The 14,382-nt window shown below is 42.5% G+C and overlaps 1 protein-coding gene across 20 annotated transcripts in view; it reads right to left on the bottom strand.

Annotated features, from left to right (window-relative positions):
* The window catches only part of ERC2 (ELKS/RAB6-interacting/CAST family member 2), a 993,908-nt gene that overhangs the window by 546,894 nt on the left and 432,632 nt on the right, over positions 1 to 14,382 (bottom strand). For 15 of the 20 annotated variants that reach the window (XR_012485046.1, XM_074284429.1, XM_074284434.1 and 12 more), the window contains 2 exons: positions 14,032 to 14,225; positions 4,100 to 4,111 (listed from right to left, as the gene is read on the bottom strand). Coding sequence is in view for 19 of the 20 variants with exons in the window: in XM_074284429.1 (XP_074140530.1) it covers positions 4,100 to 4,111; positions 14,032 to 14,225 (206 nt within the window). In the remaining variant the exon portion in view is untranslated. The remainder of the gene's footprint in view (positions 1 to 4,099; positions 4,112 to 14,031; positions 14,226 to 14,382) is intronic. The other 5 variants (XM_074284431.1, XM_074284436.1, XM_074284440.1 and 2 more) reach the window with 1 other exon arrangement.

Below are 14,382 nucleotides of genomic sequence, written 5' to 3'. Positions count from 1 at the left end.
CCTCTCCTCTCCTCTTCTCTCTCTCTCTCTCTTCTCTCTCTCTCTCTCTCTCTCTCTCTCTCTCTCTCTCTCTCTCTCTCTCTCTCTCTCTCTCTCTCTCTCTCTCTCTCTCTCTTCTCTTTCTCTTTCTCTCCTTCCCTCTCTCTCTCCTCTTCCCTTTTTCCTTTCATGTGCAATGACCCAGACTGTCAGTCCTGCTTGAGGTGCTGGCCAGTTTTCATGAAATGTCTTTTCTTCCTCTATTGGTTTCCATTTATTTTTCTTCTAAGATGTGGGTTTCTGGGAGGAGGAGAAAGCTTTGCACTGAGAATGCAGATGGTATAAAATCGAAAGTCGGAGATAATATTGATCTCCTGTGACTCTTGCGTGCACTGTATGTGTGTGTACAGTTCGCGGCTGCATGCCTGGGTGTGCATGCTGGGGGGTATGTACACACCCATAAAAGATTAGATGACCTGCTGGGTCCCTCCCATCTCTGAGCTTTCTGACCCTACTTACCCCCGACCCCTCATTTTTCTGGACCTTCCCGCCCCCTTGCTAGAGGCAGGGCGCCCCCAGCTTCCTAGCTCTTTTCTCATGCCCCCACCAATGGTTGCCCACCCAGCTGGGCCAGGAGGCTCATTTTCCCTTCATGATCCTTCCCAGGATGGAGAATGGGGCAGTGCAGAATGGGCCCCAGCAGAGCAGGACCGAGCGGGCCAGGGAACCTGAGTCGGGAACTTCCAATGCTTTCCTTGGGCGTGGACCTCCAGAGGACTGATTTCCTCTCTTCCCGGAGGAGTGAGGGGCTGGGAGCACAATACTGGACTTTGGGAAAAGCCTAACAAAGGGCTGATTTGGGTTTTAAAAAGAGAGCAGGTTTTTGAAGTCACTCTCTAGCAAGGTGTTAATGGGGGTTGCCAGGCATCGGTCTCCACAAAGGCAGGTTTGCACATGAAGGAGGCATGTGGCCGTCCATCCACGGGCCCTCCCTGAAATATGGACTGCACATGTGCAGAGAGCTGCGTGGGAAGGCGGGAGGCGGCTCTCCCGGGATCCATTCTTATTGCCAATTACCACTCTAGATCAGCCCGCTCCCATAAGGTCCTCTGCCGTCCGTCACACAAGCCCTCTGAGGTGGTGACCCCGACACTGTCCCTCCACTCCACAGACTTCTGGGAAGGGCACCCATGTGGAGATGGGCCCTCCCACCCAGCCTGGTCTCCGCCATTTCCCACCTTGGCTTCTCTGTTATAAATGAAATTTGCCAAAGGCAAAGGAGGAGGAGAAAGGAAAGAAACATGAAACAGACTGGGAAGCTGAATGTTTAACCTGACACATCTGCTTGGGTTTGGGGGATTTCTCTAAGCTGAGTATATAAGGCTTACTAAAACGCAAGCAAGGTGACAACAAGTTTCTTGACAGAAAGGTGGCCTCTTCAGGCCCATACGCTTCCATCAGAAAGATTTCTGAATTCCAGGGGGGGAAATCCCGGATCAAAAACAAACCCCCAATTATACAAAAGCGGATCAGAAGTTCAGAACAGAAACACACTGGCTAGAAATCCAATATTTATGAAAAATCTTATTTTCTTTTTCCTGCTAAATTCAGACAGGTTTAGAAAAGCAGCCTCGTTTATCTGGAGGACTGGGAAAGTCCAACCAAGCTGTGGAAAGTCACCGGCTTTTCTCTCCCCAAGATGGCCCAGCTAAAATCCATCTGCCCAATGATATACCTCTGTTTGACGTAGGGTCGACCCGCCCCGAAAGAGATGTGCTATTGAACCACAAAGATACAACTGCCAAGGAGCTGGGGGCCAATGTGTCCTGCATCTCACAGTTGAAGAAACAGTGGCCTGCTGATGTCAAGTGACTCACCTGATGTCAAACAAGGGACAGAACTGGGATCTGAATACAGATCATCCAACTGTACATCCGATTCTGGCTGTACTGAATCATACCAGCCAGACTTACTGTGTGCAGCTAGGGATCGCCCCATTCCAATCTGACTTAGCAGGGTGGCTGGCATTTTGTAGGCACTTAATAAATGTTTGTCAAGTGACTAGCTGATCCCACAGATATTCCCAAACCATGGCATTTTGTAGGCACTTAATAAATGTTTGTCGAATGACTAAGTGATCCCACAGATATTCCCAAACCCAGGAAATCCATTCATTCACTCCTCCTCATTTCTCTCCCTTTGCACAAACTGCCACACCCAAACCATCTGGTGTTTTATTGGCTGAGCCCAGACCCAAAGGTCCGAGATGCATGAGAGAAAGACGTTCCTGGACTTAAGGAAGAAAGTACCTGGAAGCACAGAAGAAGAACTGAGTTCAGCAAAAAAGAATAAAAGGCAAAACAAGAGAGTGAGAGAGAGAGAAAGAGAGAGAGAGAGAGAGAGAGAGAGAGAGAGAGAGAGAGAGAGAGAGAGAGAGAGAGAGAGAGAGAGAGAGAGAGAGAGAGAGAGAGAAGAGGCAGGCAGGGATGAACCAAGCCAATCCAAAACCACGACAGAGCTTTGGATAATGTGTCGCCAGAGGGCTGAGGTCCAACCATCTCGAATGTTTTCCTTTTCCCGCCATCATTCTCTCTAAGTGTGTCTCTGTCCATACCCACAAATGAAGGTCTCCGCCCCCCACACAGCAGATAGAACAAGATTCTGGTAAAGTTCAGCTTGGTGACTGTCTGTGGGGAACATTCCCTGGTACAGATTTCAAATGAGCCCACACCAAGAGGCAAGACAGTTTGCCCTTTCCCTCATTGTTGGCTTAAATCTGGTCAGTCGGTGCCCATTTGGGGACGGGTTATCAGGGAAAGAGAGGTGGTAACCTATTGCTTTTATAATAGCTGTGGGCCTCCTCAGGAAAGGGGCAACTTTAGAATAAAGAATTTTTTATTTTGTTTTGCTTATTTTTCTGAATTACCTTCAAGAGAAACATTTTCAAGAGCCCCCATCAGTGTGTGCCAGAAAGGGAGAAAGATCTGAAAAACTCAGAAACAAACTGTGGCTTCTAAAAATACCTTCAATAATTTTTGGCTGCTGGCTCTGGGGAAAGGGACGGGACTTTCGGAAATAGTTTTTAAAGAGCAATCGACCGAGGACTATTGGAAAAACCCAATTCGATCAAAACTGATTAAATCCTCTGTGAACACTTTGTGAACAGGGATTCAAAGGCAAAATTTTTAAAAAGCAATCCCTGCCCTCAACGGAGCTCACATTCTACATAGGAAATGGCACAGGGGGAAAAAGGAAATTCAAAGTTACATTAGAGAAGAACTCAGAAAAATATTTGATATCTTAGAAATGAATGCTTACGAGATCTTGCTCGATCTAAAAAAGAACAAAATGTTGACCTGAGCCTTCTGTCTTCAGAAGTTTAAAAAGAGAAATCTGTCTGGGCTTACTGTGAAAGATATCCCACGACACAACAACCATTGTGTCAGTTAGTATTGGGGTTCGCGCAGCTCACACTGAACCCATTTTGAAGGTCGTCCCCATGTGCTATAGCTTTGGTAATTAAAGATTGTTGTATGACTAATAAAAACTAAGCTAAAAAGTTAAAACCCAAACAATGGCAGGAAATAACATGTGTGTACAATATGTTACCAACACACTGATAATTTTCAAAAGTGACTTTTTAAAAAAAAAGTATTATAAATCTTTCAAAACGCTGTGATTTATTAAGCGAAAGGTCTGAATGGCTCAAGCTATTAAAGTGAGCTTTCAAGTCTCAGTGGCAATGCCAAATCTTTTGTTCTTCTGAATTAAATGGAGAAGTCAGCATTCATTTTCCAGGGCGCCATATTTCATTGTCCTGTACTCAAAACTCAGAGATCTTCCCGAGAAATATGTTACCTTATTAGAAATTATCACAACTGAGTTGCAAAAACCACAACATCGTGTAGAAGGGATGGATTAGAACAATCTAAAGCTTTGTTTTTCTTTATGATTGTACACGCTTATATCATGGACCGCTCTAAGTACGAGATGGGGGAAAAACAATGGCCAGAAGAAAACATTACAGAAATGCATTAAAAACAAGTTTAAGAAATGAGCTAAGCTTAGGAAGGATAAGCATTTAGAAAAAAAAAATAATAACAAAGCAGAAAATACTGACCTGGAATTCAAGCTGGTTGTGACAAGGGAGAGAGCAGCAATTTGGAGGAGAAGCGGAGAGGAAGAAAGGGATGAAGCGGAGAATAAAAGAAAAGGGAAAAAAGCATTAGTTTGCAAACTGATAGCCAAGTGATGCACTATTAGGCAAATTCATAAGCAAATGATGAGCATCAATCAATCAATCAATATTGATTAAGCACCAACTCTGTGCCAGGAGCTGTGGTAAGTATTTCTATTTCCCTGGTATCGGATATTCCCCGGGAAAGCTGTAAGCATTCCCTGGCAATTTAGGGTATCAAGCATTCACCCCCGGAAGCCAATTTCTGCGTCAGAGACCCCGGTGCAGTCCCCCCTGATGCGAACCAGAGGTGCACTCCAGTGAGCCAACGACAGAATTTGGCTGATTCCGAAATGAATATTTATACAGACATTCCCTATCTGTAGGCCCATGAGCTTTTATGATTTAATCAATAGAAGTGGAAACGCAAAGGTAGCATATCTCATTATAAGCTCAGGGGTCACGAAGATATGATTTGAACCAGCAAGGATTGAACCAAAACACATTCCCTTTTCGTGGCTGAAAATTAAAAGAGTGACCAATTTGGCCATAGGAGCACAATGATCATCATTTTAGGGGTTGAGCAAATCATGTGCCTAGGACTGATCCAACACAAGGTCAGGGATCTTTTTGTTGATACATTTCCTCCTCTCCCTCCAGTTCCCTCCCCATACTCCCATATCCTTTCCCCATCACCACTCAGTTTCTTCCAGAGCTAAAAGCAGGATGTTGGGTTTGTTTTTTTTTTCTGATTGTGAAAATAAAGTTCATAATTTAACACTGTACTTTCTGCTACTTAGCGTCTTCTCTAAATATAATACAATGTCTAAAAGGCATTTCCAATAATAGATACATCTAATAATGTATACATTGTATGTATGTGTATATATATATATATATGCTATCTACATAATACATATTATCTAATAAATCCACATAAACACATTCACATGCCATCAGGATATTTCTCTAGTATTATCTCTATCTATTCTTTAAATATACAAAAAACAAAATTAACTCCAAAGCTATCTTCCACTTGACTATCTTCTATGAGATCAATTCAATTTTTACTTTTTTGCTGGGGTTTGTGAGCGTGTTATTTTGTATATTTGGTTCAGGGAGATGATCTCTTTGGAGACTTCTCATCATAGGAAAAAAAAACACCTTCTCCCAATAGGGATTGCCACCTCCTCTGTAACTTCTGATTAGGAGCATGGTCTGGGGTTCTATGCGGTTAAGGGACTTTCCCAAGTTCATGGAGTTGGCATAAGCCAGCAATAAAATTCCCTTTCCCAATCCCAAGACCATTCCCTTGTAACTTAAGCTATGTTTCTTCTATTCTAGGTCAATCCATTTCTGCCAATGGGCCTAGTCAGTCAAGGCTAAGAAATAAGAATGGTCTCATCCATTTGTGAAGGAAAAAAAAAAGTGAATGATTTTTTTTTTAAGGAAAATAATACTGGGAAATTTTAGTTAAGGACAAATATTGATGTTAATCATTAAAATCAAGGCAAGAAGAGGTTTTCTGATGATTGGACGGTGGTATTGGGGGCCTTAAAAGCTACATTGTAGGTATAGTTTGACCTACAGTTATCATAAAGAATAACATGGAAATACACACAAAAAAGCCGTTCAATTACGCATTTGCTTTGATTTAGTGATATCATATCCATGACTATGCTCTAAAGAGATTAAAAGAATAAAAGGGCCTAAAGCTACAAAATATTTATAGCAGTCCTTTTTTATGAAATTGAAGGGATAGTAATCAATTGAAGAATGGCTGAACAAGGTGATGAAATACTACTATCATGAGCAAGATGGTTCCCTCGAAATCTGGAGAGATCTGAACAAAGCGAGACAGAGGAAATTAAGCAGAGCTGGGAGAACAATGCATACAGTCAGAGTTCTAGAGCATCCATGGTGAAACATATTGTCCATCACTAGTTAAAGAAGCAATGGACCTAGAGGGCAGACTGAGGCATACTATTTTGGAAATGGCTAATAGAAGAATATGTTTTATTTGTATGTATTTGTAACAAGTTTTATTTTTCATGCTTTTTCAATGGAGGAAAGAGAGAGATCATTTAAATGATCTGAAAATAAAATAGAATTGAATTCTAAAATTAATAAGGGCTGAAAATGATCATTGGAGCAGTGATTTAGGGAAAGAAGGGACCATTGAAGTCACCTAGTTCAATCCTTTACAGTGAGGAAGCTAAGACAAAGAAGGATGAAATGAGTTGTCCAACACTGTATAATCTGCTACGTGGCAAAAGAAAATTCTAACAGAAGATCCTCCATCTGCAAATTCATTTTCATTACATTTCACAACCATTTCTGGTTCTTTTTTTAATATATATTCTCTTTAGAACTTAGTTTCCCCATCTGTAAGATGAAGAAATTGGAGTCAATGATTCCTGGAATCCCTTCAACTCTGAATCTATCTTTTCCATAACTCTATAACCCCTTTCCCAGGCCTGTGATGCCCTAATCTTACTTCAGGAAGTCAAGTTAAGACCGAGGCATCCATATTGGTAGACACACACCACTTCCATTTTTGTTTTGGTTTTTCTTCTGATAATAGTAGCATGGTATGAGATCCCTGAAAGTCAAATCTATTTGTGTTTAACTTATTTCTTTAACCACATCTATAATTGCTTTTGCATCCAAAATTCCCAATGAGGAAATTCTCTCTCTGATGCACATCAGCACAGCCTGAAGTCTGAATAAATTTCTTGGGGTACTTTCCCAAAATCTTACAATTAGGATATTTGGGGGAGGGGGGAGATTTGAGCTAAGTATTCCTGTTTCATTATCAGTTTTCAAACGCTTCCCATCTGTATTTCCAGGCACAGTCAGACCCAGAAAGGTACATTTACTTATTGTCCAATACATTATCCTGCTATACTTGAACCAAAAAGGCTCTCCCTGAGACAATCAGCAGGGAAGAGGGCTCTAGCTGGAACCTGCTCTCAGGAACTAAAACGAACACATAATTGGAGGCAGATTCTTTGGATTTCAGGCATTAACTTGGTTTAAAGGTGAGAAGCCCAAGAATTCAAGTTGCCAAAGCATTTATCACCTACAAGATGCCTGGAGATCACAGAGGGGCAACAGGTAGTCTGAAAAGCAAAGTTTAATGCCTAATCAAGTTAAAAGGAAAATGAAAAGAACACTCTTTTGAGAAAGACCCGAAGCGTCTGTTCATGTGCACACATCCTGGTGTTCTGTCTGTGAAATTCACCAATTGTAGAACCAACCCAAGGACAGAACAGAAGGACGTTGGATTTCCAGACTAAGAGCAGAGCTTCGGGAAAGCAAAGGGTCATTTGGACAAAAAGGGGGCACGTGTGGTTCCGTGATAGGGAGCCAGCAGGCTCTCGCCCCATCTTCTCTCCTTGCTCTGACCCACAGCACGGCCAGATGAAACCGGGCTCCTCGGCCAGGTCGGTCCCATTTCAGATGGGCGACCACAGAATCCCTTCAAAACCAATTTCCAATCTCCGAATCACAGACTTAATTACAAACATTCCTGTACCCTGCTGGAATGGAGATGTCTGTCCCCGCGGCTCAGAGATCTGGAGCTTCCCAATCTTATGAGGTATGAATTTGAGGGTCAGAGCCAAGAACATGAGATATGCCCCAATCAGAAGGAGGCTGTTTCACGATGCAAGGGAGAAGTGAGGGGCTGAAGGCACGTGGAGCCCAGCAGAAAATGCCTTGGAAAATCAGGCTGTTTCCTTTCCCAAGGAAGCCATCCTGTTCCCCGACCTCCAGCCCCGCTGCCTGCCTTCATCTGTTCTGGGCTGGGGGAAAGACGCCCCAAAGTATGTTCCCCGTAGGGCTCAAGATAAATGAGCCGCAAGAAGAGGGACAGAGCAGGGTCCCACAGCATGTTTTGTGAATTACAACGCCTGGGAGGCAACAGGTTTAAGGAGAGAGACAGAGAAAGATAAGGGGAATGTGCAGAAAATACATAAAGATAAATGCCTGTAAAAATCTCTGTTGTCTTAATGCACACCAGATTGAAGAAATAAAAATGTTAATACCCCCTGGTGATTTAAAGGCTCCATCCACTTAGGACCTGTTTTCTTCACTGGAAAATTACGTTATGTATACAATACCTGATAACTAATTAGCATTCCTCTGGGTCTCTTTTTTTTTTATATGAAAGCAATTTATAAGAGGTCATTAAGGCTCCAAATACCCCTGAGAGACAAAAAGGCAACACATCACTGCTTGTTTTTTGGAGTGCTTAAAGATGGGGCGACTGGACCTTAGTGATCTAGAAATGGCTTGGGATGAGCTGGGTTTCATCTGACCTTGGAACTTAATTAGCTACGCCGCCATGGGCACTGAGGCGGTCTGGTTTGGTGAGAGGAATGATGGGTCTGAGATGGAATCCAACAAATCCGTGCATTCAGCAAGCACTGAGTAAGTACTTAGCGTGTGGCTCTCACTTCTAGGAGCTGGAGATACAAAAAAAAAAGGGGGGGGACAGAAAGTTCCTGCCCTCAAGGAGATTGTGTTTTTAGGAGGGAACATGTAAAATCTTTGTACCACAAGACATTGTTCCTTGTGAGCAGACTTGTCCATATTGGAAAGTCTCCAAAAAGATGAAATCACCTGTCTGAAATGCAGGTGAAACACACAAAATACACGCACATACACACACACCAGCAAACCACACTCACACACACACACACACACACACACACACACACAACAGCAAACCATACACACACATACACATACACACACACACACACACACACACACACACACACACACACATGATCTGTCTGCCCCGGTTTCTTCCTTTTGTATATAAGGATTAGGGTCACAAGTCAGTAAATCAATTACACTACTCAACATATAGGAAGTCATAAGACTGTATATCCTGATGCCTTAATCAGGTGAAAATACATCATCAATCAAAGAAAGGTTGTAAGAAATATAAAAAGTCTCTCAAAGTCAGAGGGCGAACCAGAGAGATAGCTGCTGCTGGGAAGTCTTTAAGACAATTATTCTACTCTACAAATAGGAAGTCATCAATAAGACTCTATCCTGATACCTTAACCAGGTGAAAATAAATAATCGATCAATTAATCAATCAAAGAAGGGTTATAAGCAGTATAAAAAGTCTTTCAAAGCTATTGGGCGAACCAGAGAGATAGCTGCTGCTGGGAAGTCTTTATCAAAAAGGAGGAGGGATTCGAGTCTACACTGGAAGATTTATATTCAATTTGTGGCTCTCATTTGGACCCCAAGGAATTAGGGTGAGTGAGGATCCAAAAGGGAGCCGTGTGGGCTGTGCCTCTGAGGGCTTATATAAGTGCAGGAGACTGATTCTAGCATCCTTTCCAGTTCTAAATCTCCGCACCTGCATTGCTTAGTCACTTAATGGGCCATCTCCAGGAGTTTCACATAATGATCTTCCCCACCACAGTGGAAGAAGTTTTACCACTGGGAGCTCCCTAAAGCAAGGCCATCCCAGGTTGGAAGACGCGGCCACCTTCAATCCTTGCCCATAACAACATACAAAGCTATCCCATTTGAGCCTCACACCAAGCCTCCAAGGCAGGTGTCATTTTACATTTGAAGAAACTGAGGCAGAACAGAGCTTAAGTGATTCTTTCGCTTCATTTGCACTCGAATCTTCGTGGCTCAGCTTTCTATTCATCAAGTCATCCAGCCATCTCTCTATTGGCAACTCAAGAAAAAATCAAGGCAGTATCAGCTCTGACATTCTCTATAGCACGATGTCTCCTGGCTTTTCAAAAGCTCTCTTTATACTTTCAAACTCTAAATCAATCAGATCTAGAGCAAAGGTTCTTAACCTGGAGTCTGTGGACTTACGTTGTAATAACATTTTGACAGCTGCGTTTCTATAGAATTGGCTTTCCCGGTATTCCTGTGTTTGATTTTTTTATGCATTTAAAAATATTATTTTGAAGACTCCATTGCCTGGACCGGACTGACCGCCCAATGAGACTAGCACCAAGTGAATGATAAGAACCTTTGATTTTGCTGCAGCGTGGTAGTTTGGATGGAGCACAGTTGGACATCACCTGTAATGCAGGCAAGGGGGATGCTGGGAGACGCCCTCTTAGCCTGAATTTCCTGAGCTATGAAATGTGGCCTAACTCAAATGCTCCTCCTACAAATGCAACTTATGTGTTGGGTCCCTTTCCACCCACCCTCATTCTATATATCTACATGAAGTTATGTGTAAATGAAGTCTATGAGTATACACACACACTCACACACACACACACACACACACACACACATTCACACACACTTTTTAAACCTTAAAGTCCTACATAAATGCTAGCTATTAGTATTATTACCTGATATTATAACATACCTGGTAATATAATTATATTATTACCAGGTTAGGAATAGAGATAGAGCTGAAAGACTCATCTTCCTCAATTCAAATCTGACTTCAGACACTTCTGGGGAAGTCACTTTATCCTGCCTGCCTCAGTTTCCTCATCTATAAAATGGGTTGGAGAAGAAAATGGCAAACCGTTCCAATATCTCTTACAAGAAAACCCAAATAGGTCACGAAGATTTGGTCGAGACCGAAGTGACTGAATGACAACAAAAGGAATAGAAAATGGGTTTATGACCTCATGGAAATCCTGGTCCCTTTTCGATAACTCAAAGGCTTTGAACAGCAAAAGGCTGAGACACATATGAGCCCATATATGTCAGAGATGGGACTTGAATCCAAGTTTTCTTGGCTTTGAGACCAAATCTTTATCTTCTCTGTAATTCTGCTTAAGCCAAGCTTCCTCAACTAAGTACCAGTGATTTTAATCATTCAAACTGGGTTCCTGGATATTCAGTTCCATCTATGTTCTCACCATAAATGAAGATGGAATCCCATAATACTGCACTTAATACTTTGATAACAGATTGTTCTATTGTTTTTAGTCATTTAGTCTGACTCTGTGTCCCCATTTGGAGTTTTCTTGACAAAGATACTTCTCCAGCTCATTTCACAAAGGAAGAAACTGAGGCTGAGTTAAGGGACTTGCCCAGGGTCATACAGCTAGTGTCTGAGATTAGATTTGAACTCAGATGCTCTTGATTCTGGGGCTGGCACTTCATCCGCTGCACTACCTAGCTGTGGAGATCACCCTAAGGATTTTCTTTTTTTCACAAAACAATCAGGATTAAGTGACTTACTCAGAGACACAGGTCAAGTGTCATGGTTGGATTTGAATTCAGTTCCTCCTGACGCTAGAACTGGTACCCTATCCACTGAACTACCTTACTGCCCCCACATAACTGCCCCAAAATTTTCTATTTTAAGAGATGTGGGGGGAACAAACTCCTGGTTCTCGGCCTGGCTAGGGCTGGATGGCTATGGAAGCACTTTTCAGCTTTCAAGTTCAATAATTCTACAACTTTATTCCAGGCCAGAGGCACCTGCAGGGTCACAGAACTTGTAACTAGAAAGGACCTTTGAGATGATCTAAGCTAACTCCCTCAGTTTACACCATGTGAGAACAGTTAAGGGCAGCCGGCGCAGCTGGGAAATCTCTGTGGAACGAGTCAAACCCAGGACCTTTTAGCAAAGACCAGAATTTTGCACTGGGGCATATCTTTTCTGCTGTAGTATAAATTGGGTTTCAAGATTCTGAATAGTTTGAGATGAAGACATCATTGCAATGAATTTTTATACCTACATCCAGTCTAGGTAAAAAAACTGGTGATACGATAAAGAGCAGAGCTCAGAGCCAAAAAGACTTCTCCCTTAAACCCACTCTGGCTGTGTGACTTTGGATAATTAATGTTACCTCTCAGTGTCCGAGGTGACGGGAGAGCAGGTGATGGTGTACTTTGTTGGGGAGACTTCCCAAAGCAGGTGAATCGTGGTCCTCAATCTGCCTGCCATCACTGCCCTGCCTTCCAAAGCCAGGCGCCTCAAGTTTTTGCTGGGCTTGAGCATAATTCCTCCACTTTCACCCACCTACCCAACACTGATCTCCCCTCACCTAATCATTCATGGGAACTGAGCAGCCAGTGCCCGCCATTGCTAGTGATTGCTGCTGACTAGCAGCTGGGTCCCAAACTGGAGGACAGGAACTAGACCTAGTGTTGGAGAGCTCCAAGTTGCAGCCATTTCATAAATGTTGACTAACTATCCTTATTATAATGTAGTTCTTTTTTTTTTTCCTAAGGCAATTGGGGTTAAGTGACTTGCCCAGGGTCACACAGCCAGGACATGCTAAGTGTCTGAGGCCAGATCTGAACTCAGGTTCTCCTGACCTCAAGGTTGGTGCTCTATCCACTGCGCCACCTGGCCGCCCCCTACTGTAGTTCTTTATACTTGGCACAGTGCCTGACAGGCAGTAGGCACTTAACAAGTGCTTGGTGATTGATTGATACTTTCAAAAGCAACCTCCCGTTGATCCTAACCACAATGATGTGAAATAGATGAAGCAAGGAGCATTATTCCCATTTCATATACTGGGAAACTAAAGGAGGATCAAATTGTGATCAAATTGCTTGCCTAAGGTCACATGTCTCACCAATATTGGCTCTGGAAGTAATACCCTTTAAGAGGATAATTCCAGGAACCTTCTAATTTTGACATGGGAAAAGACAACTGCATTTCTATCTTTTCTACCAGATTTTTCTTTCCTTCCCTGCCTTTCTCCCTCACTCCCTCCCTTCCTCCCTTCCTCCTTCCTTCCTTCTTTCTTTCTTTCTTTCTTTCTTTCTTTCTTTCTTTCTTTCTTTCTTTCTTTCTTTCTTTCTTTCTTTCTTTCTTTCTTTCTTTCTTTCTTTCTTTCTTTCTTTCTTTCTTTCTTTCTTTCTTTCTTTCTTTCTTTCTTTCTTTCTTTCTTTCTTCCTCCCTCCCTCCCTCCCTCCCTCCCTCCCTCCCTCCCTCCCTCCCTCCCTCCCTCCCTCTCTCTCTCTCTCTCTCTCTCTCTCTCTCTCTCTCTCTCTCTCTCTCTCTCTCTCTCCCTCCCTCCCTCCCTCTCTCTCTCTCTCTCTCTCTCCCTCTCTCCCTCTCTCCCTCCCTTTCTTTCTTCCTTCCTTCCTTCCTTCCTCTTTCTTTAGGGAATCAATCAGTTACCATTTATTAGTCACTTACTATGTGCCAGACACTATACTAAATGCCAGAAATTTAAAGACAAGAGTCTCTACTCTGAAAGAGCTTCCATTATCATGGAGAAACTCACATATGTAAGCATCTTATAGTACATATACATACATATATATGCAATATCTATGTGCTTATATGTTTATGTAGGCAATATACATATACTTATATATGCATATATAAATATAAATATAATCTGAATGAATAAAAGGTAGATTTGGGAGGGAGAGAACTTACAGCTTCATATAGAAGGTACCTCTGCAAGGTAACTAAAGACTCCAAGAGGTGGAGACATTACAGATTCTCTAAATTTTGTCCCACGCACCAAGAATTACCCAAAAGTCCCAACATGAACGTCAACCCAAGTTAATTTCAGAGACAAAGACTTCTTGCCCTGCCTGCCCATGTCCTGGGGTTGTATTGGGATGGGATACAAGAGCAGGCTTCATAATTTCACTCCCACGCTCCCTGTGCCAATGCAGGTCAGCAGCCTACTTGACAACATATAGTCTCAGACAACTGTCCAGAACCCTGAGGCATTAAGAGGCCTGCTCAGGGTCACCCCATCTATACGTATCAGAGCCAAAGTTTGAACTCAGGTGTAGTTTGTTTCCAAGACAGGTTCTCTGTGAGCTCTGTCATCCACATTAAACACTATGAGATGTGGGATTCTCCTCTCCAATGGCAATTCAAGCTTTGGAAATTCAAGCACAGATTTGATTTTTAAATTTAATCTCTCAAAACCTACCTTTCGAGTTCGGCGATTTTTTTGTCTTTATCATTCTTTTCATTCTCCACCTCCTTGAGGATCTCCAGCAGCCTGTCAACCTCCGCTTGGGCCTTGCCACATTCATCCCGGTAGTAAGATGCCTCTTTGTCCAGCTGCTTCATTCGATCTGCAAATTCAGGGTTCATCCTGGAGTCTTCTTCGACATTATGAGCCTTCGACATTATATTTTTAAGGAATAATCAAGACAACAGTTTAGAATGATAAGAGGTGGAAATGCTAAGGGCCTAGCAAGTCAACTCAGAAAACATTAAAAAGAAAAAAAAAAGGATTTGGGGTGTCTTGTCAGTTGAAAAAGAAAGTGTTGCTAAG

Source organism: Sminthopsis crassicaudata, chromosome 1 (genome assembly GCF_048593235.1).
Source record: "Sminthopsis crassicaudata isolate SCR6 chromosome 1, ASM4859323v1, whole genome shotgun sequence".
Classification (NCBI taxonomy): domain Eukaryota; kingdom Metazoa; phylum Chordata; class Mammalia; order Dasyuromorphia; family Dasyuridae; genus Sminthopsis; species Sminthopsis crassicaudata.
This window is presented reverse-complemented; position numbering and strand designations above follow the sequence as displayed.